This window comes from Calonectris borealis, chromosome 2 (genome assembly GCF_964195595.1).
Source record: "Calonectris borealis chromosome 2, bCalBor7.hap1.2, whole genome shotgun sequence".
NCBI classification, from domain to species: Eukaryota; Metazoa; Chordata; class Aves; order Procellariiformes; family Procellariidae; genus Calonectris; species Calonectris borealis.
The window spans coordinates 118410798-118436865 of NC_134313.1; the positions used below are offsets into that span (position 1 = coordinate 118410798).

General features: G+C 39.9%; 1 protein-coding gene across 4 annotated transcripts in view; it reads right to left on the minus strand.

Moving 5' to 3' along the window:
- ELMO1 (engulfment and cell motility 1) overlaps window positions 1-26068 on the minus strand; it is a 319770-nt gene that overhangs the window by 214824 nt on the left and 78878 nt on the right. For all 4 annotated transcript variants that reach the window (XM_075143082.1, XM_075143084.1, XM_075143086.1 and 1 more), the window contains 2 exons: window positions 18600-18769; window positions 5989-6024 (listed from right to left, as the gene is read on the minus strand). In XM_075143082.1, coding sequence (XP_074999183.1) covers window positions 5989-6024; window positions 18600-18769 — 206 coding nt within the window. The remainder of the gene's footprint in view (window positions 1-5988; window positions 6025-18599; window positions 18770-26068) is intronic.

The window sequence follows — 26068 nt, forward strand, 5'->3', positions numbered from 1 at the left end:
GAGCTACCTATTCAGTACTAAATATGTGTAAGGGGGGACTTAGTAGTAAATCAGTTAATGTTGTTGGTGCGACAGGGCAAAGAGAGAACCGACCCTTTTTAGAACCATTAAAGTTTAAATTGGGAAAGCGGTGGGTAACTCATCAGTTTTTATATATGCCAGAATGCCCATTGCCCTTATTAGGGCGAGATTTGTTGAGTAAGTTAAATGCACAGATAACTTTTAGAGATGGGGAAATTAAATTGTTAGTACCGGAGTCAAAAATTATAGAGGCAAAGGCGTTTATGTTGCAGGATTTCCCCAAGGAAGAACAAATTCCAGAAGAACTGGAAAATGCAGTAATTCCATTGGTTTGGGCGAGTGGAAAACCAGGACGATCTAAGTTGGCAGAACCGGTAAAAGTAAACCTGAAACCTGGAGCCAAGCCGGTAAGACAAAAACAATACCCCATTAAGTGGGAGGCTCGGAAAGGATTAGAAGAATTGATTACAAAATTTTTAGAATATGGGCTCTTGGTAGAATGTGAATCAGAATATAACACTCCCATATTGCCAGTAAAGAAATCTGGAGGAAAAGAATATCGATTAGTTCAAGATTTGAGAGCTATAAATCAAATAGTGCAAGATATGCATCCAGTTGTAGCTAACCCATATACTTTATTGACCTCTCTAAAAGAGGAACATAAATGGTTTACGGTACTGGATTTAAAGGATGCCTTCTTTTGCATACCCCTGGATGCAAAAAGCCAAAGCATATTTGCTTTTGAATGGGAAAGCCCTACCACAGGACGGAAGACACAATTGACATGGACTGTACTTCCACAAGGGTTTAAAATAGCCCTACAATATTTGGAAACCAATTGGCAAAAGAATTGGAAATATGGAAGAGACAGAATCAAGGGAAAGGCACATTGTTACAGTATGTGGATGACATCTTGATAGCGACAGAAAACAAAAAGGAGTGCCTCGAGAGTACTATTAGTTTATTGAACTTCCTGGGCCAAGGTAGATATAGAGTCTCTAAGACTAAGGCCCAAATAGGAAAAGAAACTGTGATTTACCTGGGTTTTGAAATATCCCAGGGACAAAGACAATTGGGGAATGAAAGAAAGGAAGCAATTTGTCAGACCCCTGAACCCAATAGCCCAAAAGAATTGAGAGCCTTTTTGGGAATGGTTGGATGGTGCCGACTTTGGATTGTGGACTATGGACTATATGTAAAGCCACTATACGAGGCTTTGAAAGAATCCAAAGATCGGTATTTGACCTGGACACCTGAATGCCGAAAGTCATTTAAAGAACTAAAGAAAGCGTTGATGATGGCTCCTGCTTTAGGACTACCTGATGTGACTAAGCCGTTCGAGCTGTTTGTGCACGAGAGACAACATCTGGCTCTGGGAGTGCTGACACAAAGACTGGGATCCTGGAAAAGACCGGTTGGGTATTTCTCCAAACAACTTGATAATGTGAGTAAAGGATGGCCGGGATGTTTGCGCGCTGTAGCAGCAACAGTGTTGTTGATCCAAGAGGCTCGAAAGTTGACTATGGGACAGAAGATGGTGGTATATGCCCCACACATGGTGATAACTGTTCTAGAGCAAAAGGGGGGTCATTGGTTGTCCCCTAGCAGAATGCTAAAATACCAGGTTGTCCTATTGGAACAAGATGATGTGGAATTGAAAACCACACCAATTGTCAATCCAGCAATATTTCTAACAACAGAGAATCCAGCAGGAAGTTTAGAACATGATTGTTTGCTAACCATTGAACAAGTCTATTCCAGTAGATTGGATTTGAGAGATGAACCTCTGGAACATCCTGACTTGGAACTGTTTACTGATGGAAGCAGCTTTGTCCAGGAAGGAAAGCGAATGGCCGGGTATGCTGTTGTCACCACCACCGAGGTACTGGAATCAAGGATGCTGCCTACAAATACCTCAGCACAGAAAGCAGAACTGGTTGCATTAAGGCGAGCTCTGCAAATTGCCGAGGGAAAAAGGGTAAACATTTGGACTGATTCTAAATATGCGTTTGGTGTGATCCATGCTCATGGAGCTATTTGGAAAGAGAGAGGATTGTTATCAGCTCAAGGAACATCTATAAAATACAAGGAAGAAATTCTCCAACTTCTAGAAGACGTACAGAAACCGAAAGAAGTAGCAGTAATGCATTGCAAAGCCCACCAATTTGGTCAAACAGTAGTAAACATAGGTAATCGATTGGCAGATAAAGCTGCGAAAGAGGCAGCAAAACAAGGCATCCTTGCACTAGTACCAGTAAAACACATAAAACTCCCTGATTTAAAACCAAAATATAGTAAATTGGATAACCAATTGGCAGAGCAATTAAAGGCATCCCAAAATGCCAAAGGATGGTGGGTAACACCGGAAAAACAAGTAATAGTGACCCCGCAGGTTATGATAGAACTTGCAAGAGAAAAGTATGAGCAGACACATTGGGGAATAGATGCAATGATATCTAATTTGAAAACATTTGCAGTTTGCGTGGGAATGACAGGAATAGTTAAATCAATAGTAGCTAAGTGTTTAATTTGTCATAAGAATAATCCTTTGAACCAAAAGAAGCCACCGTTAGGAGTAATAAAGCAAGGAAATTCTCCTGGAGATTATTGGCAAATTGATTTTTCTGAGTTACCCAGGCAAAATGGGTGTAGATATTTGTTAGTGTTGATTGACACATTTTCTGGATGGCCGGAGGCCTTTCCTTGCCGCACCAACAAAGCCAAAGAGGTAGTCAAAATATTATTGAAAGAAATAATACCTAGATTTGGAGTACCGATAGGAATGTCTTCTGATAGGGGACCGCATTTCGTGGCAGAAATGGTCCAGCAAATTAGCAAAATTTTAGGCATCAAGTGGGACCTACATACCCCCTGGAGACCACAGTCAAGTGGAAAAATAGAGAGAATGAATCAAACATTGAAAAGACAGATAAGTAAAATTTGCCAGGAAACATCTTTGAGGTGGCCACAGGCTTTACCGTTGGCTCTTTTAAGAATTAGAATTCAACCAAGATCAAAAGACGGTGTAAGTCCATATGAAATTTTGTATGGTAAGGCATACCAAATTCCTTTAATCCCAGGGGATATTAAGGTAACTGGGGAAACTGATTTGAAAAGATATTTGATTTCTTTAGGGAAAGTCCTTGGAGCACTCCGAAGATATGTGGTATTGACTAGATCACTTGCCTTGGATACGCCTGTACATCAGTATCAGCCAGGTGATCTTGTATATGTAAGAACCTGGAACTCTGAACCACTGCAGGAGAAGTGGAAGGGACCCTTCCAGGTACTGTTAACAACTTACACTGCAATCAAAGTAGAAGGAGTGGAGCCGTGGATACATTACACTCGAGTAAAGAAGGCCCCGTCGTGGAAAATTATTAATAGGGATCCAGAAACTGCAAAATTGACTCTAAAATGTGTCTGATTGTAAGAAAATGTATGTTAATCTGGCAATTAATATTGGTGGGAACTTTATTTGGAGAAGAAGGAAATCAAATGAACAAAACAGAAATTGAAGATTCATCAGAGCAATTGATACACATTCCCAAAAGGACTCCGGAAGAAAATCTAATGATAGGATTGATAAAGGAGTTTGCTAAATTGCAAAATGTCACCCAAATAACGGCATGCCTCCCAATTCCGAGAGCAGTAGGTGAGTCGATTCCATGGGGAATTTTAACGACAAATTTGAATCCTGGGTAAAATCTTTAATTAGTACTGTATTGTGTTTGATAATTATTTCCCTAGTGATATTGCTTATCTATTATTGCTTGAAAAGAGAGTTCACAAGGAAGGCTGCCGTTGATCGAAAAATCACTCTCGCACTAGTAGGAAATAGTGGTGACAATTACAATCTAGCAAACACGAATCCTGCCTTTGTAAATAGTTAATATTGTGGAAGTATTGAAATTAAATAAAATTTCAAGACTTCCAAAGGGGGGAAATGTTACCACACAGTTACCAAGCAGTGCTGCTACTTTAAATTTCTCTGTAAAGCCCCAAACCATGATTGGGTTAAATTCCAATCAAACTAATGATCAAAAGAAATCACTAGTTGCTAGGAGTAATGTTTGAAACAAATAGTTATTATAAATTCAGGTAGAGTGTTCTGTTCATGTTTCTATAGTACAGTACAGTACAAATAAATTTAGGAACATGAGGGACTGTTGGTTTGTTAAATATTAGAAGATAATTTAGCATACTATTGTAAGAAGCAACTGATGCTTAGAAGAAACCAGTTGAAGCAAATCACCTAGGTCGGATAGAAGCCAAAAGGCCACTGCGTCTGCGCAAAGTAAAAGGGTCAGCCAACGGTGACGAAGAGGAGTCACTGGCCTTCATCTCCAAGACCCCTGACGACCACCACCAAGCAACAGTGCGCAGGCGCAAATGGGAGGAGAGCTCATTTTAATACGAAGCGAAGACTAGTCATGCATATGTATTAGTAAATGATGTAATGCTATGTATATTTATGATTTTGTTGTATAAATTTATGGTGAAAGGTGCAACAAATTGGACACGCTGTGGTGGAGCGATCCCCCGTGTCCCCAGCGCTGCTAATAAAGAATGCCTGCCTTTTAACACTACATTGGTGTTACGAGGTTCCTTCCCGATTTCGGTGACATATCCACTGATATGCTGTATCTACACAGATCAATAAGAATCCTCTTAAAGTGGGTAATGCCTTGTTCCCATGAGTAAACAAAACTAAACTGTGTAAAAAAAAATTAATTCACATCATCAGTATGATCAGGTCCTAAAACCAGGGTGCAATACAACTATAAGTCAGTGTTTTAGTACTGTCTTGAGGACAATCACATAATTTAATGTAGAGAAGTCTACAGGATAACAGAATTTGGAAGCAGAGAAATGCTGAAGGAGTATAACTATTCTTCCACAAAGAACTATTTTCACAGCAGTGAGGAAAAACCCACCACCTAAATGCACAGGAGGTACCTTGTCTTGGCAGGGGTGATGCTGCCAAGAATTCTGAAAGCTTCATGCCATTTTAATCATTTTCCTCAGAATCTAAACTTTTCTATTATGAAACAAGTTACTTTGTATTAGGTTGAGAAAGCAAATGTAGAGGAAGGATTTAAGTTTCCTGCCAAATTTATTCTTATTAATTTATTTATTATGCAATGATTTAATAACAAATGTTTCAGAACTTGGTTTACAGCAGATTTGTGAAAGTACGATTTAGCATGGATTCAGATGGGGAGCTGCATTTCCTGCGTGATAAACCACATCAAGCTCTCAGAGTGACAGATGCGTGGCTAATTGATTAATTATTCTTTTGCTTCCTTGGGTTACAGCTATACTTGACATGCCAAACTTGCAAGCCAATCAAGATATTAGAACATCTCTTGGAGTCCCAATTTATTAAAGCCTATGAAGCCTGTGCTTAACTTGAAGCACACAGAAGAGTCCCATTCAAAATCATCAGGGTAGTAAGCACACTTCTGAACTTTCTGATATGAGGCCCTTTACTATATTACAGTTTTTCCTCATCCAGTTATCTGCAACAACTAGCACTACCTGGGACCAGAAAATAATAGGAATTCAAACTGGCACAATGACTCTTACTTTCATCTCACTAACATCAACAATTAAAATTGCCTACTATCAATCATGTAAGCCAGACAAATTTAAGAGGGGAATTAGGGAAGGCAGGGAAATTATTTGTTTGCTCAAATTAAAAAACAAAACAAAAGCCTTACTTAGGAAATAGTAGAAGCCCCTGCAGAAGTTACAGAAATGAAGCACCCATTCCACAAGCAAAGCAAAAAAGGCTTCATCAGAAAATTTTAACAGGCATCAAAGAGCAGAAAACAGAGAATGTTGAAGACTGGCTGAATGAATACGCACAGTTGTATTTACATACAAAGATTAGCGCGAGGGCCTGAACTCAGTCATGCAAAAGAGGAGGAAGTGTGCAAGGTGATGAGCTAATCAGGTTCTTACCAGGGCTTCATTATCTTCTGCAATTTCTGATATCGTCTGCAAAATTAAAACTTGCACGTGAGGAGACACACTTTAAAATATCTGTACTCTATTTACGTATGCACACACACACCCCCACACACACCCATACTTGATTCATAAAATTCAAAGACAGACACACAATAAGAGGCAGTAAATTACTAACAATCTGCTGTGAATAGAAACAGTTCAGCAACTGGTAAAGTAAAGAACATTCAAAATTAATTTCAAATATTTGTTCAGAATACTTGTGTTAACTACTATTAGGAAAAAAGCAGAAAAAGACAGACAGTTGATAGGGGAAATAGATTTCTCTAAAACCTTTTTCTCTTGACCATTAAAGCATGTCTAGGCATCCTAAATTAGTCAAGTATTTGTGTAAAAGTCGTCTTTGGTACAAAACAATAAAGGTACATTAAGCATTTTCTGTCTCGTTGCAATGACTTGTAGTCCGTTGCCCGAAAAACTCTTTTATTTACTTCCAATCTCCATCACTAATACTGATGTCAGAGTTGTCAGCATGATTGAAAGTTGTTGTGTAGCTAGGACCAACACAGACCAAAATCCTGACTTTCTGAAGTCAGGGACAAGTTTTCTATTGGCTTCAAAGCGTTTTTAACCAGAGTTGCATTTACTCAACAATTCAAAACCATCTTGCACCAGCTCCATGACACATAAATACAGTGTAGCAGTCTTATTCCAACAGAACATGTAAGCTTATCCATAGCTCTTTTACTCTTAAAATTCACACACCAATGGACATGCCTAGACCCAAGGTGCTGAATCAATCGACTTGAGAAAGACCTGCTTAAGAATGTCACTTACTGATTCAGATTCTAAGAGGCCAAGCTACACACCCAACCTTCAGTGTGATGCTCTTGCTTTCCTAGTAGCTTCCAAAACACTTGGTTCCTAGTTGCAGCAAGAGGTTTAATCTACCCCAAGCGTTTTTTTATTTAGGCATTTCCTATTTTTCCCCCCACAAGGTGTACACTGCTGTGTCTCATCGGTGAACCAGAAGCTATGGCATCATATTACTATATTCAGGAAACTGGAAACCAAATATTAGGGGAGCGGGGGGCGGGGGAGAGAGGGAGGAGGAGGGAAATAATAAGTGCATTTGAAAGCTGTAGCCCACTAATCACAATTTGCAAGTCATCCTCCTGCTAATAACCGGCTTCAGAACTGCTGATTATGCTACAAAGCAAGCTGAAGAAAGAGACTATCAATGATAAAATGGCATCCAAGATAAATAACTTCTTCTTTTTAAAACACCACTTAAACACATTAAAAAAAAAAAAAAATCTCCTACTTAACCCCTTCTTGTGTCTCCTAACTCTATTTCACAGTTTTATTTCAGAGGGTTGGCTGCACCTGCACACTGGGCAGACCACTGTTCAAAAGCAGAACAAGGAGGTCCCTCCTTCCTTCCTGTCCCCTTCTCCCCAGGTCTTCCCCTTTGCAGTTGCTGCCATGCCGTTCAGCCCACAACAGCTCTAGGACTCCAAGCTCTCCAATCGCTGATTCAACTCTCTCCCAGAATTTGGCTAGATTTTTTTTTTTTTTTTTCCTTTTGGTACAGCAGTAACTCCTCCCACCTTGCATTTTCCACTCTGTTTATGCATAAGTAATGTTGTGCTTTCTACAGAGACCACATGAGTCTATGTATGAACTCTTTTTAAGAGGGACCAGTCTCGAGGAGGGCAGCTTTTGGGCTGGCTTGTGTAACCACCAGGGAAGAAAACACAGAGTACGTCACAGGAACAGTGGTTTGAAATCCTTCATTGCTAGCTGTGAGCTGCAATACTCATGCCTGAAGATAACGATGGCACAGTTTACCATGTATCCAAGCACAAACTGGGCTACAGCCTAGCTCAAATTAGAAAAGTGACAAGATTTTGTTCTTGAATTTCATGGTTCTGGTTCTTTTACGCTACAACAGCTATCTGTGTAGCCAGTAGTAATGAGCAAACAAAAAGCATCCTGATGATCAGACAGCCTTAAAAAGGGGAGAAAGTTACCCTCGATACGCTTTTAGGAGCAGAAAAGTTCAAAGCATTTCTCATAGTAGGAGACCCCAACTTCAGCAGAATGTCATTCTTGTGCTTCTGCAAAGGGAGTGCTTCCTTACTGCAGCAGACTCTGCTAAACCCTAACGAGAACAACCTCCACCACAAATGGGTTTTGCAATCTTCCAAATGTGCGTGGATCCAAGCAACCTTATGCAGCACATGCCAGCAAAACTTCATAGCATCCTTCTGAGCCCAGTTTTTAAAACAGCTGCTTTTCATCCAGGTGCTGGCTTTGGCTAAGCAGCAAGTAAACTTGAAATTGATGCTGTGTCTGTCTGACATCAAAGAGAAACAACAGTGGTGTTTGCAAACTGGTAGCACTTCAAAGGGCAGACTGAGTTTTGCCAGAGATTTTTCACAACAGGCTATAATCAGGTGCATTTTCTCCATGACTGAGCCCAGGGATTAAAGAACAAACATCTGAATCCTAGAACAAAACATTTAGACAGCAACTCTCTTAGTATTTACAGAACTCTTATCCATCTTGAGTTAACTGGCAATAAGTTAACTTGAGGTCAGCAGATGTGCAATGTAAAAGAAAATGTAAGTTTAGAATAATATGGAGAAATAATTGAATCATATAGGACTTTTCTGGTGAAGCAATACAAAGACAGCAAATTTTGACTTGAGAGGAAAGATAACCATCATATTAAACCAAACAATTTCTACTAATCTCTGTTGCTTTGGAAAGTGTGGTAAGAGCAGCAATCAATCCAGGACATGAAATGTTGCAGCAACATGGTACAGGATGATTATAGATAGACTTTTACCACTGAACAGGTGGAGGCTGTTATCTAAAGGAGTGCACGCTATTTTCATCCCATCATCGAACCAAAAACCTAATACAGAAGGACCTGGCATGAGCAGGAGTTCCTCTCATACTCACCCAGAGACCACGCTAAAGTTACCAGTGAAGGAGTAGCCAAGCTAACTCTTCCAGCAAGCCAGCCTGGAAAGGAACAAGTACAGTCTGCCACTTCCATCAGCTTTCCTCTTTCTATATATACACAACTGTTGTTTCTTCCAGAGGGCTGACCCTGTGGTAGCAACCAGACAGTTCTATAAAATGCTTCCTGGGTGAGTTACCACACGTATGGTCAAAAATGCTGAAAGTCTTACTAATCTAGACACTGTAATTAGCTCGATACTTATATTTATCTTTTTTTTTTTTAAAAAAAAACATCCCTCAATTGCACTTGCACAGATGGGAATAAAACCATGGCCAAAACACAAATGTTATGAGGGTAAATTATCTAGCATTTGTGAAGGGTTCAGATACTATAGTGGTGAAAGACAAAAACAGACAGTAATTTTTATACAGGGAGAAATCCCAAAACAAATGCCAACATAATGCAAAATAAATATTAACGATAAGTTACCACTTTAGACATTTCGCTACCGTAGTGTGTTCCCTGTTTGGCCTCAAAGGACCTTTGTGATACATTTCCAGCTGAATCCCAAGGCACAGCAGTTCCCTTTGGATTTCCCCAAGCCATACAGACTTAATACTTGCTTAAATACTGCAGGTTATGTCGTGAGCAGCTTCCAGCGGAGACTTGCTTAGCAAGGACCTGACCGGATCAACTCTTATCTGTTCATGTGCAGAAATTGCTGCGCAAGGACCAAAGATACCCCAAATCTAAACCGCAGCTGGGGTAACACGCAGTGCACAGTAAGGGCTTGTGTGTACTGAGGAGAACTACTAAAATGCTGTCCCATCGGGGAAGCCAGTGCAGATCCACTGGAGTTAGCAATGCCAAGAGCTAAAGCAGTCACACCACATCACCACAACCAATGTTTCTGAGCCTGCACTGTTTAAAGATGTGCAGAGTAAGATAAAAATACCAGTGAGGATAAAAGCTTTTGGCCGTGGAGAGGGACATTATTAGCAAAGGTGGAAGATGTTCACAAAAACTTCTTCCACTACAGAAAAACTGACAGTATGATGGATGGGCCCCTCACTACAAGAAAGACATGGAGGTGCTGGAGCGTGTCCAAAGAAGAGCAATGAAACTGGTGAAGAAGGGTCTAGAGCACAAGTCCTACGAGGAGCATCTGAAGGAACCGGGGTTGTTTAGCCTGGAGAAGAGGAGGCTGAGGGGAGACCTTCTCGCTCTCTACAACTACCTGGAAGGAGGTTGTAGTGAGGTGGGCATTGGTCTCTTCTCCCAAGTAACAAGCCATAAGACAGAGGAAATGGCCTCAAGTTGAGCCAGGGGAGGTTTAGATTGGACATTAGGAAAAATTTCTTCACCGAGAAAGGGTTGTCAAGCACTGGAACAGGCTGCCCAGGGAAGTGGTTCAGTCACCATCCCAGGAGGTATTTAAAAGACCTGTAGATCTGGTGCTTAGGGACATGGTTTAATACTGGACTTGGCAGTGTTAGGTTAACGGTTGGACTCTATGATCTTCAGGCTGTTTTCCAACCTAAACGATTCTATTATTATTGAACGACCTGCTAACCACATTAAATCGGTATTTGGCTACTGCTTTTCAGGCAAACAGAAGGATAGCCCACATTCTGGATAAGAGGCAATGTTTAGAAATATGACAAGACAAATACACAGGAGTGCGTATTTCTGGCTTCTGTCTGTATCAGGTGTGGCTATAAATGAAGTCTGGAAAACACTCTGGCCAGGAGGTTGAAATAAATTATTTGGAAGAAGTCTGCAAAATGACTATTAAGTTATACAGCAGCACTCCCACTCCTCACAGCCACCACAACATCCCACAGCCACCACAGTCCAAGAGACAAAAACATCCTGGAAAGTTGCAGAAGTAGAGATTTTAAGCTCTTTTTATTTTTGCTCGTTCCTCAAATACTACACTTTTGTCTGAAGTTAAAAAAAAAAAAGTTTTGTTGAGCTTGGTACTCTGAAGAACATTTGGAAATTCCACTGCTGGAATTACTCTTTTTATCACATTTTACAAAAGTGGTTGCCAAACAAAAAACAGTAAAAACTGCCTCCTCTTCTCTTCCCGTTCCTGTCAACAAGGTGTTGATATCACCACTTAGCAGGGGTAATTTAAATGCTAATATTCTTAAGCACAGTCAAAGTAAGAAAAACAACCCTGGAGAAAAGGCATTTAGGATGGGGGGAGTGCAAGGAGCAGCAACTCTCCCCTTCTTCAAAGATGTGATCTTTGATGGTTCAATCTTCAGATGAGGCTTTTATCTAAAATGTACAGTGTGTGCTATGTATATGTGTCCTGGTTTCGGCTGGGATAGAGTTAATTTTCTTCCTAGTAGTTGGTATAGTGCTATGTTTTGGGTTTAGTATGAGAAAAATGTTAAACCGCAACAATATGACATTGATCAGAAGGATATACAAGAAATCTTGCTCATGTGTGTGTTGAGAAGGAGAGTGGAATCCAAGCCTGAAGACTGATGGGGAAACAAACCCAAAAGAGAGCAACCAGGAATAAAATAAACCAAGAAAAAAATCCATCCACAAAGAAAACCTACCCCACTTTCTTCCTTTATAGGAACTGTACTGAAAGACTGAGCTGCAGCCCTTTCTCATTCTCCTGCCGTTACTATCTCCACAGTGGTATAACCGGATAATCTGATTTTATACACTAGTTTGGATTTTTGCCTCATAGACAATAGTCACCCTCTCCCGACATTACTGAAGCACTAAGAAATGAAGATTGCATAAAGCCCCTGTTGGACAAGAATTGATTTTGGCAGCAATGTCAGATTAAGTAATCTATGCTTCCAGGTGAAGCTCCACAGAAATGGCTGAGCATGTCTAACAGCCCAGTGCTGTCAAAAATACAAATTATTTCCCCCTCTCCATCAGCTGGCTTATTTTCTGCCGGATTAGCAAACTGAATTGGCTCACTGAGGAGTCAGATGAGCATTGGAGTTGACCAAGAGAAGAAACAGGGACTACGCAGCCAGTAGCTGGGACAAGCAGAAAAGGATTACTTATTTAGACCTACTAGCTTAGCATTGTTTATATCTTCCGAAAATTCATTTTCCATTTACCCAGTGAGTTGTGCTTGCACAACTGTTTCCTGGGGCAACACTGTGAGCTTGATCAGGAAACTGAACTGAGTTAAGGAATATTGTATTAAAAGTAGCCTTTATTGTCACTTTTAATAATCTACAGCAGTTTTCCAGTCCAGTTTGCTACGAACAGTACAACTCTTCAGATGAAGCAGGACAGGAACAAGTGCCTGTGAGCAAGGGCTGCCTAAGTGTTTTGACAGCACTACTGAAATACTCATCAGACCGCGATGGAAAAAACCATTAGCAGGTATGTGAGCAACTGTCCCAAAAAGTGTATTAAAATAGGAGTAACTCCAAACCAATCTGTCTTCAGTTTTCCACTGGGCTGGTATACAGTATTATCTCTGTAAGGCAAGCCAAGAGCTAGAATTTCACTGAACAATACCATTTGTCCTTAAAGCATGCACAATTGCCATCTCAGAGGGTTCCAGCTGTACAGCAGCCAACTCTGCAACTGCATGTGTTCAAAAGAAGACTCCTCTTAGTCAAGAGTCAAAAAACCATACAAATACACATTTATTTAGAAGTTTACATGAATCTGGTCTAGCTGCATTTAGTATTTCCAATAGGAAGATGACAAAATTTAACAACGATTCCAATTTAAAGAAAGTTTTTCTCTCCAATCTGTGCACTAAGCAATTACAACTCCCTTAAAATTAAAACCAGGCTATCTGCAACCATGTCCGAGCAGCATCAACTAGCATGCTCCTGTGCCATGGCTGTATTACAGCAAAGCTGCCCAGCAGAGCCACATCGATGAAGCAGACCTCTGAAGAACAACCTTCTCAACAGCAGCAGAAGTAATTCTGGTTACTGTCAAGACAGCTAGGCTTAGCATAGTTTCAGTTTTTTGGCAAAAACTGCATGTTATTTCAGCCAAATGACAAGTGACAGAGACCATAATACTGCCAATAAAAAAATACTGAAAATTCTGCATAGGCCTTCCTCCTTTTCCTCCCAGTCATGAGATTATTATTATTACTGGTAATGACAAAAATAAATTTAGATTCCTTTTATTAAGTCTTTGATCTTTCAATATTTATGGCTTGTGACTTACATTTTCCTTTTCATACTTTATAAGGGACTATGAGGGGTTTTTTTCCTTTTTTCCTTTTAAGGAAGGCTGAGAGTCTGTCCCAGTCACACAATTCTTCTGATACATCAAGGAAAAAAACCCACATCTTTACCAGTCTTTTGCTACATCAGAAAGACTATCTATACAGCCGTGATTTTCTGAAATATTAATTCTGGGCTAGACTATAGAATACAGCTCTGAATGAGTGAACTACATTATCTCAGATGGGGTAGCAAGGAGACATGATGGCTTCTTCCAGTTTGGTTCCTGAACACATTTTTCATTAGTCATTATGGTAACTAGGACCTCCTGCAGCATTGCTCTCCTTCGGCCTCATTTCAGGGCATTGCCCTCTGGGGTGGGGGAGAGCAGAAGCAGCACACCCCTACACTTCCCTTTTACATTGTCTATACATCCAACCAGATGGACCACATATTCAACTTCCCTTAACTAGGCACAAACTGGGCTTCAGACAAAAAAATATTAGCGTTAGAAGTACTATGGAAATCTCTTTCTGAAAAGTCTCTGAAAAGGAAAATAACTGTGTATGCACATGCACACCCCTTCTTTGGTGATACAGATACAGAGTGTCCAAAAAATGATTGGACATCATGGATAATTATAAAATGGAATCAGCATTTACTTGTTCTTCATGACCTAACTTGTCTTGCAGTCTCTGGTATAATTTATAGGTCACCTGAATCATAAAAATAAACACAAAAACAGCTTGCCTTTTTTTCCCTCCTTTTTTTTTTTCTTCAGTTAGTAAGAGACTCATAGCATGCTCTGGAAGCAAGAATGAGCCTGAAGGAAAAACAAAGATGAGCCATGTCAATCAACAGGATCCCGATACGTGTGGACAGTTTCTAAGACATGTTGCACCTCTGCTGATATAAATATATTCATGCGCTCTCAGCTTCACTAGGGCCCCATGCACCCTACACAATCTGCCTACCAACAACCCCTATAGCTTTGTCCCAGCACACACCATGTCTACAGTTCATTTGCTCTAAGCAGCAGGCAGTCAAGGAGATCTGGCCCAAATTATGGTAACTACACATAGTATTAAAACCACTTTTGAAAACATACGCAAAATAAAAAAACCTGTCTTGTTATTTTTCAAGCTATATGAACAGCTTGAAACTTGCTATTCTCTAACGCATTCTAATTTTCTTCGATATTCAGGAATATAACATATGGAAAATTAACTAGAAAACACTGTTAGTTATTGTCATTACCAGCAAAATGAAGCAGAAGTAACTAGAAACCCAGGGATTTACATTCTCTTACTCTGGTCACTGTACTTTTATAGTCATCAGCTTCACTGAAATAATAAGTAGCACAATAAATAAAGCCAACTATAAACAAAGCATAGGCTTCTTCCTGGGAGAAAGTTATATAAAAAGCTGGAGTCTTGCTTTCCAGAGGCTGCCCGCTAAAACTTAATTACATACTCAAATTATAACTTAAGAGCTGCCCCTAACATGAGTTCCACGTGCAGAGAAAACCTCAGAGCAACCTTACACTGAGTATAACGGTACTTTTAATGAGCACTGTCTGCCCCTTTGGGGAAAATGGAGACTACAGCCTGAATTAACAAAATTTATGGATTTCTAGCACAGCTGCACCACACCGTGAACAGAGGCACCACTCAGCCTGGGCTTACTGATGCAGGGCTCTCCTGGCTGCACGGGCATCCAGGAAAGCACTCAGAGGGACTCCTTGCAGAGCAGCAGCAGCCACCCCATGGGGTATGTCCCATCCCCTCTGACCCCCTCAGAGTCTTAGTGCCACTCTCCGGGTTGTGACACCAGAGCAGAGACAGCTACTCTCACGCTATTTCACAACATGCCTGCTCTCAGGTTGTGGCTTGATGAGGCACCTATGCCTGTGTAGTGGTCTGTTGCCACAAAAAAGGACCTTTTCTGCATCCACTCATGCCCACTTCCCCTCTTGCTTCTGTAAGTCTCAAACTGAGCAGAAAACTAACTCTGCAAAACAGACGTGGATACTTTTCAGCCAAGTTAAAAAGCTGGATTGGCTTTGTGAAGCATCCAGACACCAGAACCAACTCCAGGAAGGAAGCAGGTCTGGGCTGGAGAGTGGGGGTTAACACACAAGGGAAGCAGGACTAGGCTGGAGAGTGGGGATTAACGCACAAAGACTGGGAGAAGAGGGCAGGGAGCTGGACCATCTCTTAGCAGCACCAAGCCATTAGGGTTCTCTCAGCTGTATGGTTGAGTCATAGTCTCACTCAAGCAAGGCTGCCTCAACAACAGTAACTCAAAGGTGGGTAAGAACTCCACAGTGAAGATACATCTTAAAGGTATCTTCACAAAATATATTGCTTTCTAAAACTGGGCCGTCAAAGAAATTTCTGTCCTTCCCTGAAACTTCTGGCTGCTCATTCCTCCTCTAATACTGCCCTCCTTTCTAATGCTAATACAATTGTTTGGGTAGGTCCACCTACAGATACTGAAATGATTAGAATTAAAAATACCATTGGGGAAAAGAAAGTGACAGGTATTGGGGCAGGAAAAAGGAGGAAAAAGAGCTTTTTGGTTTGAAGCATTTGGGTGACCTATCAGCAGCACAGCCCACAAAGTCACAGTGCTGAAGGCGCACAGCCCAGGGTGGGAGCTAGTGGCAAGGAGGCCTTCAGCTTGCTTTGCCTGTTCAGCGAGCATCTTGCAGGACCCTCTTATTAACAGTATTGCAGAGGGTCCAAGTGAAAACAGGAATAGAGAACATAAGAGGACAATTGACTGACTCCAGCTGCTTTTCCTTGACAGCCTAGGGCACTCAAACCGCTGGCTGCCCTTGTCTCACTCTCTCTTCCATATATTACTTTTCTTTGCCTCCCACACACACCTTGTTCACTCAACAGGCCATTTTAGGAAGCTGTTTTGTTGTAATAATAAAGTCAAAAACCAAACCAAAACAAAAAAATGCTTCTTCTGTGGAAGTAGTTTGCTTGTTGGCTTAGTGTGCTGAGACACCAATGAGTGACAGACCCTGAAGCGGGAGGACAGGACCCATAGCTTGAAGTCAGACGAGAAAGGAAAGCAGCAGCACCATGGCAGGTTTAGGCTGTTGAGTCTGTGTGTATTAGGATTTGCTCCTTTCATTAAATCTCAAGTTCTGTTAAATATGCACTTATCAGCCAGTGATGCATAATATAAAAGCAGAAGGGAATGCACATAGCACAGATGTCCTTGCTTTACAACTCCCTTTGCAAAGCCAGACTTGGAAAAACCTGACCTGCAGACCTCCTCAGAAGCTGCAGAACGTCTAGGCTGCTGAACAAGAGAAAGACTGCAGTGAGTACTGAGAATTCATCAACACGTGAAGCTGCTGGAAACTCTTACAGCCTGAGTCTTTGTTCAATGCCCAAACTAGACAGTGTTTCTCCCCACAGGCAGAAACACTGATAAACAGATTAGACAGGTAGATCGATCAATGCATCTTTAGTGATACATTACACCAGCTAAAAGGAAAATTCTGAAATCCCTCCAAATGCAAGTCACACTAAAAAAAAACCCAAAAAACAAAAAACACACCAAAAAAAGCAATAGACTGCTCATACGTCCAGTCTGCAAGCTTGCTGTGTGGTTTGAAAACGTATATCCTTAGCCAGGAATTACTACTAGGGTGTAATTTGCTGAGCAGTTCTTTCAACAGTGGTGCTGGCTTAAGTAGTTTCCCTCCCAAATAGTTATTTTTAATCCAGACCAGTCTGCTACAGCTTGGCCCATCCCACAGCTACAAAACAGTAGTACAGACACATCTGAAGGGTGAGGAGGGCACTTGCTTTAGCCTTGATGCAGCTAAAAGAAATGCTTGTAAAAAATGCGAACGTTCCCTGTCTCTTTCAACAGAAAATAAAGTGCTTTAGTTTAAATACTTTCTGCAGTGGAGTAAATTAAACCATTTAACTTAAATAAATTCATGACAAAATAAACTACAGAGGCAGTGACTTTTAATTTGCTTATGTTCATAGGCACATGTGAGCCTGCCCATTCAGTGTATTTTTTTAATTAGTACAGTAACTGCTTGCACATGTTTACATCAGCTTAAGCCTGTCTTTGGTTTTAAACTTAAATTGTTCCCTAAACAATAAATATTATATGAATATATGACAAGTTGACAAATTTGATAACTAGAAGCATTTTTTTGTATTTTTTTTTTTTAAAGTGGCATAATACGTGCCACAGACCACATCACTGCAAAAAAAAAAAAAAAGACCATAACCCAAAACACTGAAGATGAAACCATGAGGTATTGGAAATCCAGTATATAGCTAGAGTTGGGCAAGAGGGATTCAAAGTCCAATAAACCATTGACCACATAACAGCCAGGGATCAGTGAGAGTGTGCTTTTACATTTCCCAATCTAAGGACTACTGGATTTTAAAAAAAGTACTTAATTTTTCTGTGGAAAATCCCTAGTACATCTTGTGTGGGGTCATCAGAGACAGTTTGTGTTCCATTTCAAAGCCCACTTACTACTTTTGCTTTACCCTCTAGCACTATTTACTTTCTTGAATCCAAGGGAACACATTTGAGAGGGGATTTGGACTGATTTCAGCAAATGACTTCAGAAGTCTGGTCCACAAGACTGAACACTCCCAGTGAATAAGAAAGCTACTTTCAGAGAATTTTCTTTCTCTCAGGAAAGGGTGCAGGTATTGTTGATTTCTTCACGTGGAGTAGAGGTTGACATTGACTGCAAAGCACTAAAACTCTTTCTTGAAAGCAAAAGCCTACTTGAAATAGTAACTGTTAGAACATAATTTAACAGTGCAACAACCCAGTTGATACTTTTCTGTAGTACCCTCCACATTAAGCCAGTAGACATTTACTCAGGACCATGGTCCTGAATTTTACCAATGGTGAAAATTGGTAAGATGTTCTGGTAAAGAATAAACGTATTTTCAGAGGTCAGCTTTCAATTTCATGTCAGAAAGCCACTGTCATTTGAAAAACCCCAGCCAGAATTAAAACAATAAAAATGGAAATACAGTAAGCACTGGGTTTTGCTCCACATGTTGTCAGTAACATGAAATTTAAAACATGGTTTTCAGATGAAATCAGTTAAATATCACCCTTTAAATATACTACCAATGATTTATCTAAATTCCAACGGGTAGGGAATAAACTAGGACCACAGTCTCCCCAAAACTTTATGGCACAGAGGGTATTTGTGACTTCCTACTTTGCTCACCCGCAATCTCCACTAGCCCATTGTTAGGGGAAATGAAAAAAATATTCTCATTGATAATGGATATACTATCCTAGCAGCCCAGAACCCTTCAGCTGTTTTATTTTGTATAATCTTAGAAGTTGTATACAGAAATACTTCAGGCACTTAGACAGTGAGCACAGAAGCACCCCATACGGGAGGAACGTCAGAGTTTAAGCAGAATACTTACTCTGTGCCGCTTTCAACCATTTGTGTTAGGAGGGAAATGCCATCTAGGTTTATAAATTCTTGGGCAAATGTAACATCCCGTGAGTAGTTGGCTAAATCTTTCAGTGCTTCTAACTTCGCATCCATACTAGAAGACTGGATCCTCTCATGGAGCTGCTGTGCATTTTGAGCCTAAGAGAGAAACAAAACATACAAAACAAAAACAACACAAAAGCTTTCGTTACAATGGCAATAATGAATAAAACATTAGCACAAGCAGGAACAATGGCCATGTTTAATATTAATGATACTTAACGCTTGCATGCTCAGATATGATTAAGTAGCTCACATACAAATTACTTTTGTAGAAGTATATTACTCATGTATTAGTCCATTATTACCTATAATTATTTGGATTGTTGCAGAATCATAACCTGAGCAATGGATAGATATCCCACTGTCTCAGTCAAAATGTAAGCATTACAAAAGACAGCCTTTGGCTTGAAGAGCTTATGTGTCATATCAATAAAAGTAGAAATGAAAATAAAACAAATTGCATCAGACAATCTAAGTATAATAACGGCAGCACTTTTTTTCCTGTCAACGCTTACTCAGCTTACGCACTTCTCATGACCTTTAACAACGAAGACCATATACTGTCCTAATCAGGTTATATCAGTAGAGACCAACTTCAGGCCTTCTGCTCTTTCCTCCCCCTCTTCCTTTCCTTTTGTTCACTATCAATTCAAAAACTCTCACACTCTCTTACAAGGAGCACAGGAATAATTACTTCCGACATAACACTATGATACTGTCACTCATACATCTTTATGCAAGTTTAATATCCACATATATTAGGCTATTCTGCTCATTAATGCTTCAAATACAGGATGAGACAGTGAAATCCGAAATGAACACTGATGATAAAAAGCTAAAGGGATATTTAAATAATGCATATTAAATTGTCTCTCTCTTTAGCTGTACAAATACTTTAAAATACATCTCACGTTTTCAATTTGACGCTTTTACTTACCTGAACACAATACCCAAAAGGCTTCAGTTAATAGCTAGCTAGCCAATACTTTTCTTAGAAAAATAATCCTCCTCACTATATACAGACACTTGGAAAATTCAATTTCCTAAAATTCACTTCTTACCTGCACCGAATGAAAGGTGAATGAGAAGCTATGTGTCATTCGGAAACCAAATTAATGGTAAATTCTGCTGAGAGTTATTTTCTCTCAGATTATGCTTATTCTTTCTCAGCTAGAGAAGAAAAAATAGAATAAAAGGCTGTGCTGACAGACAATTCCTTTTCTGTACAGGAAATGAATATACTCTTCACAGAGATGGTCATCTCTGCAGATCCAGATTCTGAGATAGTAGACATTTTTAGTGCAAGTGAACATTTAAGCAGGGGACACAGGAAAAAACACCACCGTGTTGTTACAGATACAGCTTCCTATCTACATAACTTTGATTGCTTCACAAATATTAATACATTAAATGTCCCAATATCCTCCAAGATCAGCAAGGTTTGTTACCTCCCGTTTTTACAAAGAAAAATTAATGCATGGTCTCCAATCAGCTTTTGGCCAGAACCCACGTGGTGAAGAGCATGTAGGGGGAGGAAATATCTCCTAGTTAGTATGACTGTGGTTAACATCCGCAGTTAAGACAGCATTCAAAAGAAACAAAATATCTTTACTCCTGAGCTTTTCTATGCCTTAAGTATTGGGTGGTGCGGCCATAGCAGTTAAATTATCTACAAAAAGGCAGAATCCTGTCATCCAAAAGGTCTTTCTGCCACCCTAAGTTACCTACTCTATCAATACATTTGAGTTGTAATGGGGAAACAATGGCTTATACAGTCTCTCTGTAATGGCAATGTCTGTCCGGACGGTACTAAAAGAATATTCTCTTAAACTTCAGCAGCTGGTAGGCGAAATCATTTGCCAAAGCCTGTGGAAGAAATAGAAAAATAGATCCCACTAACTTCCAACTTCCAGGATAACCGCAAAATACTTCCTCCAACCCTTTCCCTTTGTCAGAGCGGGTGAAGGAAGTTTTGCTAAAGTACTCTTGTATAATCAACTACAAAAATTCAGAGCAACCACTATTATTACCTGAACCACAAGTTCAACAGCCAACTCCTACCTCATCGAACGACCTCCTTCATTGAGCTGTTTCTACTCTAGACTCCCCACTATCACAACTCAGGAAGACTCAGAGATGCAAAGCATCCTCAAAACATTACTCTTTCTCAGAATACATGCAACGTCTGAATTCCTGCCCACCTCAGAAAAGAAACACTTTGGAAAATCTTCAAAACCACCGTGGCAGCTGCATTCCCCTGACTTTGGAAATGGTTGCTTAAATTTAACCTTAAGCTCATTAAGATCTGTGCACATGCCTTCTTCTACCTGCCATGGTTCTAGGAAGTTACTACCCCCACTATCTGCCTATTGAAGGACACAGTTCTTCCAGCTTTCCATGGGAAGCGAGTCCTCTGAAAGCTCCTGGAGTCAGTGAAAATGAATCAAAAAGGAAACATGAACAAAACTCCTGGTTCAGTGTCACTGAGCAGCTCTGCTCAACCAGTAAGTCTGAGTGGGCAGAGCTGTGACCAAACAGATGGAAACTGTAATCACCTCTGTAGCACAGTAGCAAGCAAGAAAGAACACGTAAGTAGAGCCAGGAGAACATCTTCCTCCAAACCCCTTCACAGCACACCTACAACTGCTGTGTAAACAACGCCTCATCTTCGTACACATTAAAACCAGATTATTAATGATCAAGTTCACCCTTCCTCTTGAGGAGAGATTCCTGCCCCCAGCATAAACATCTGGGGCTGGTGAACTGCTGCTGCCATCCCGGTTGGACTTCCATTACACACAAATCAATAACAAGCATGGAAAGACTTAACACTACCTCTCACCAAAACTGAGAGCATCAGTACAGGGACGCGGATTTAACAGCTCACCTACACTGCAGAACAGCAGCGTGAGCGGGACCAACCTGTCAACAGAGATATGTTAATCCTGTTTCCTCTGAAGTCAGTGAGAGCTTTGAAATTCACCATACTAAAACCAAAATATGACCTTAGATCAGAGACGGCTTGGTCCCCATTACAGAGCACAAAAATCTATAAAGCAGCGTCTCTGACACAAAAGTGGTTCAGACCTGCTTTAAGCACGTAAAAGAGAGCTTACTAGCATCATAGGCTTTATCTGACTATGCCAATGCTAATGCCTCATCAGCAAAGTTTCTACACAGCTGTACTCTTCTTACATTAAACAAGTTTTGCAAGACACTGCATCCAATAAACCTTGCTCCTACTACCAGAAGAGAAAAGCACTGATAATGGCAGAGCAGATCTTGATTAAAGGGGTAAACAAATCTTTCTCTCAGCAAGAGTGCTGGTACTTGTCTCACTGGAAACATGGCCAAAAGTAATGTTGGCTGTTGTCATCACAAGTGCCTGATGGGTGAAAATATTGCTTCAGTGAATAGCATGCAATTCTCACAAGCCTCCTAGTTCTTGTTGCCATAGCACTCATACGTGCTTATGGAATGTACAGCTCACTTATGACTGCATTAAAAAATGAAACCCAGATGAAATATGCTCCGAGTGCTTACCAGGGAGCTATTTTAATGATTTACAATCCATCAGTGGATGGACAGAGAGCGCAGCTCATTAAAGCAACAGCAGAGCTAGCTGCCATGTCTCTGCTCTTATTGAAATATCATTCAGGTAAGAATAAATAAATATATAAAATCTGCCCAACTGAGAACCGTTATGAGGGAATTAACAGAAACACGGCTGTTCAAGTAAATGAAAGACAGCATTAACTGCTCTCCTGTTTAGAAAGGAAGGAAGACAGGAAGCTTGTAAAACGTGTGCTGTTGGAGCCCCAGCATTTCAAAAGGCTGTCAAGAGGCATAAGCTGCATGTCTAGTCTTAAGTGACTTGCTCCAAGGACAGCCAGAAAGGTTGCCCTTAGGGAGTAGCAGTGCTTAAAAGGAGCCGCTTGATGAGATTGTCAGCTTAAAAAGAAAACTAATGACCTAAATCCAAGATGTGACTTGCTTAGAGACTCAAATAGCCATTTGAAGGTTAGGAATCCCAAGATCATCCTAACAAGGGATTCTACTGATCAAATTATCATTTCTTTGCCACCAAATACTTTGTGCAAACTTTTAAAGCAACTTATTATCCAGACGTGAACAGGGTTTCTGTACAGAATACAAAATACAGTGAGCCAGGGCAGGAGGGAGGACACAGATTCCAAATGCAACCACTATCAAACATTAATGTGCTATGGAAGAAATTTGTACCATTGATTTAAATAGCTGTTTTGCCACTATGTAATCAGTTTTCTTCTTTATCCTTTACGAAAAGCAAATAAAATAAAAAACGGTCTTCCCTGTAGATGTGTTTGTCACATTATTCAACTTTCACCTAGAAAAAGGGCATACAGAACATCAGTAACTACCAAAAAACAGTTTTGTACTAACCAAACAGGTGCATTTTTGTGGTTTAATTTAAATCACTCAGTGTTGAAACACTGTGGTGTTTAAACTGTTGCTTTTTCCTGGCTTGTTGCTGCCACTTCACCTACAACTGCATATACGTCAGAAAGCAATGGAGGAGTGGATACGTTACATAATCATCATTATACGCAAACCAGATTCAACAGACCCAGAAGGTTGACTAGCGTCTGATGCCAGGTAAGCAATGAGATTTCATTTTAATTAGTAAAGACATTAATTGTTAACATTTTTACATTAATACTCAAGCACAACTTCTACATCTAAAGCCCTGTACAAATGTAATACACAGTCCTACGCTATCACTATACACAATTAAGAAGGCAGAAACAGAGGAACAGGGAAACGGTCACGTCTAGAGTCGCATACTAAATCAATGATAAAAGCATTACAGATGCATAGCCATATATATTATGTAAATATGCCTAAAATAAGTTTATGCAATCAGTAGCCACTTATGAATGTTTGAGAAGCACTTTTTCCTCTTGCTGCATTTGAAACAATCCTTTTTGCTTACTATTCAAAATATGCCTTTGGAAACCTGAAAACATGAGATTAAACCTTTATCTATAAAAAGACAAAAAACAACTCCACTCCCCAAATCCTCCTCTTGTACTATGAGCAGGCAAATATAAAAGTGGCTCATTGACTTCCATGGTCAGTGCTCCTGGTGTAGGGTTCAATAATAACTAATTCTCCATTACATGATAAACATAATCACAATCATAGGCTGGACCTGCAAATATTTATGCATTTACTGAACTTCAAGAACATTAAGTCAGTTGAGCACATATTAAAGCAATTGTAGATAAAAGATTATAGACCAGATCCCCAAACTTTTACTCAAAGATAGAAGACTCAGGTGCATGAGTAGAAATAGGTTAAAAAACTCTACACTTCCTTGTTTGTGTAGATCGCATATAAATAAAAAAACCCATTGCTCACATTTGTAAAAGCATTCAGGGAAAACACTATGATGACTATTAATGAACACCTCTATTTACATGATTGCTCATGCTAGAAATGCTAATACAGCTGCCTACAAACAACTTTGTTTGAGGATTCAAGCAATCTCCAACCAGGGGATCAAAGAAAAACATGCGACAAAAGCAAATGATCAGGCACCGTAAATACCACATTAGAAAAGGCTACCCATTGACTCAGCATTTAAGGTATATAATTCATGAGCAACCCGTGTTTTTTAAATGCCCAAGAAGCTACTTTCAAATAAACAGTAAGTGCTCAAATAATCAAGTTCTGTTTGAAAATCATTAATTTTTTTTTTTTTTTTTTAAAAAAGAGGCCAGTTCCTTCAGTTTAATTTTCCCAGTATTTTAGCATCCTTTCAAAATGATTAGTCATTTGAACGAGGATTTGCAGGATCCGGTCAAAGGAAATCCTGCAGTTGCACACACTAAAAGGTTGGACTCTGCTTGCTGCATTGCAGGACACAACTGCCCTTTCAGAACAGTCTTACACTCAGGAGCAATTACAGCTCATTTATTTATACACCTACCCACCATCCACTGGAATATGGGTCTCACAAAACAGACAATAGCAATCTGGCATTTCAACTTCATATATGTTCAAATAGAAAGAAATGTTGCATAAGAAACTTTTGATGAGTCCCTTCAGAAATGCAAATGGACAAAGGGGGAAAACAGGTCACTGAAAACTGCAAAAACACACAATAGCACAAAGAATTGTTAAGAAAGATGATAGGAGAGGTTAAAAATAAATAAGAAAGATGATATAGGAACAAAGATAATAAGAGAGAAATTTAATCTGTACTCAAGTTACCTAGGAAACAGAGTGTCTGTGTGGTGAGTGGTTTATAGAGGAAAAAATAGCATTGTTTAGAAAAAACAGCCTTTCAGAGAATGGCACAAACTTAGCAAACAGACCTACGGAAACAAACAGGCAATTCAAATTCCCACCCGCCCTAACTACTGGTGTTTGCAAAGTTTTAACTCAAAGAAGTTTAAAATAGACACATTGTAAATCTCTGAAGGCAAGCATTTATAATGGATTTAGCAGCACGCTGTAACTGCAGTTTTGCCCTTGCAATATTAACAATGATTTTCAGAAAAAGGTCCCTATATACGCACACAAAATAATCTAAAATTGAGATTAAAAAAGAGAAAGTATTTAACATTTAGATTTGGGGAGTTAGATTTCAAATCCTAATTTTAAAAAAGCCAACCCAAAAATAATGATTTATTACTTCTAGATAAAACTACCTTTTTCCCCTCCCTGCTTTTAATCTTTAATAGTACCTGCTCTGGGTACATGAGCAATACATAATTTGACACTAATGACAACAGAACTCAAAAAGATCGTATCTCATCCTTCTCACCCAATTTTCAATGACTCATGGCACGCAACTGTGAATGGGTATAGCCAGACTACTGGCTGTCACGGTAATAAGTTGCAAGAAAATTAAGAACTAGAAAAGTATTTTAAGTTCATGCAGCTTTCAGAACCAGTCAAAACGATTCCTCTCAACTCGTCAAGGAAAAAAAGTTTCCTCAAAAGGCTTGTGAAGTTCAGGACAGATTTTTTTTTTCCCCACAATAGCCAGGAAGTAGGCAGCCCGGGTCTCTCTGGAGCTACATGGACAACTCCCAGACACTGGATAATCTGTACGTGGCTCCTCTTAATTTCTCTCAATCTTCCTCTCCTTCTTTTCTAAATTTCTCCACCTCTTCAAAAAGCATTTTTGGTATGATTTTCTTTTTCTGGGGGAGAGGGGAGAGAGTTTCAGCTTTATATTCATGTAGGATAGCAAAAAAAAAGGGGGGGGGAGGGGGAATCAGAATCTTAATATTTTCACAGGATGAGAAAAACATTTCCCACCCAGCTCTAGCAGCTAGGAAAGCATCTTTCCCATTTTGCAGGAGTGTATCATGCAGCCTGTTCTTCACATTATCTCCTCCAACT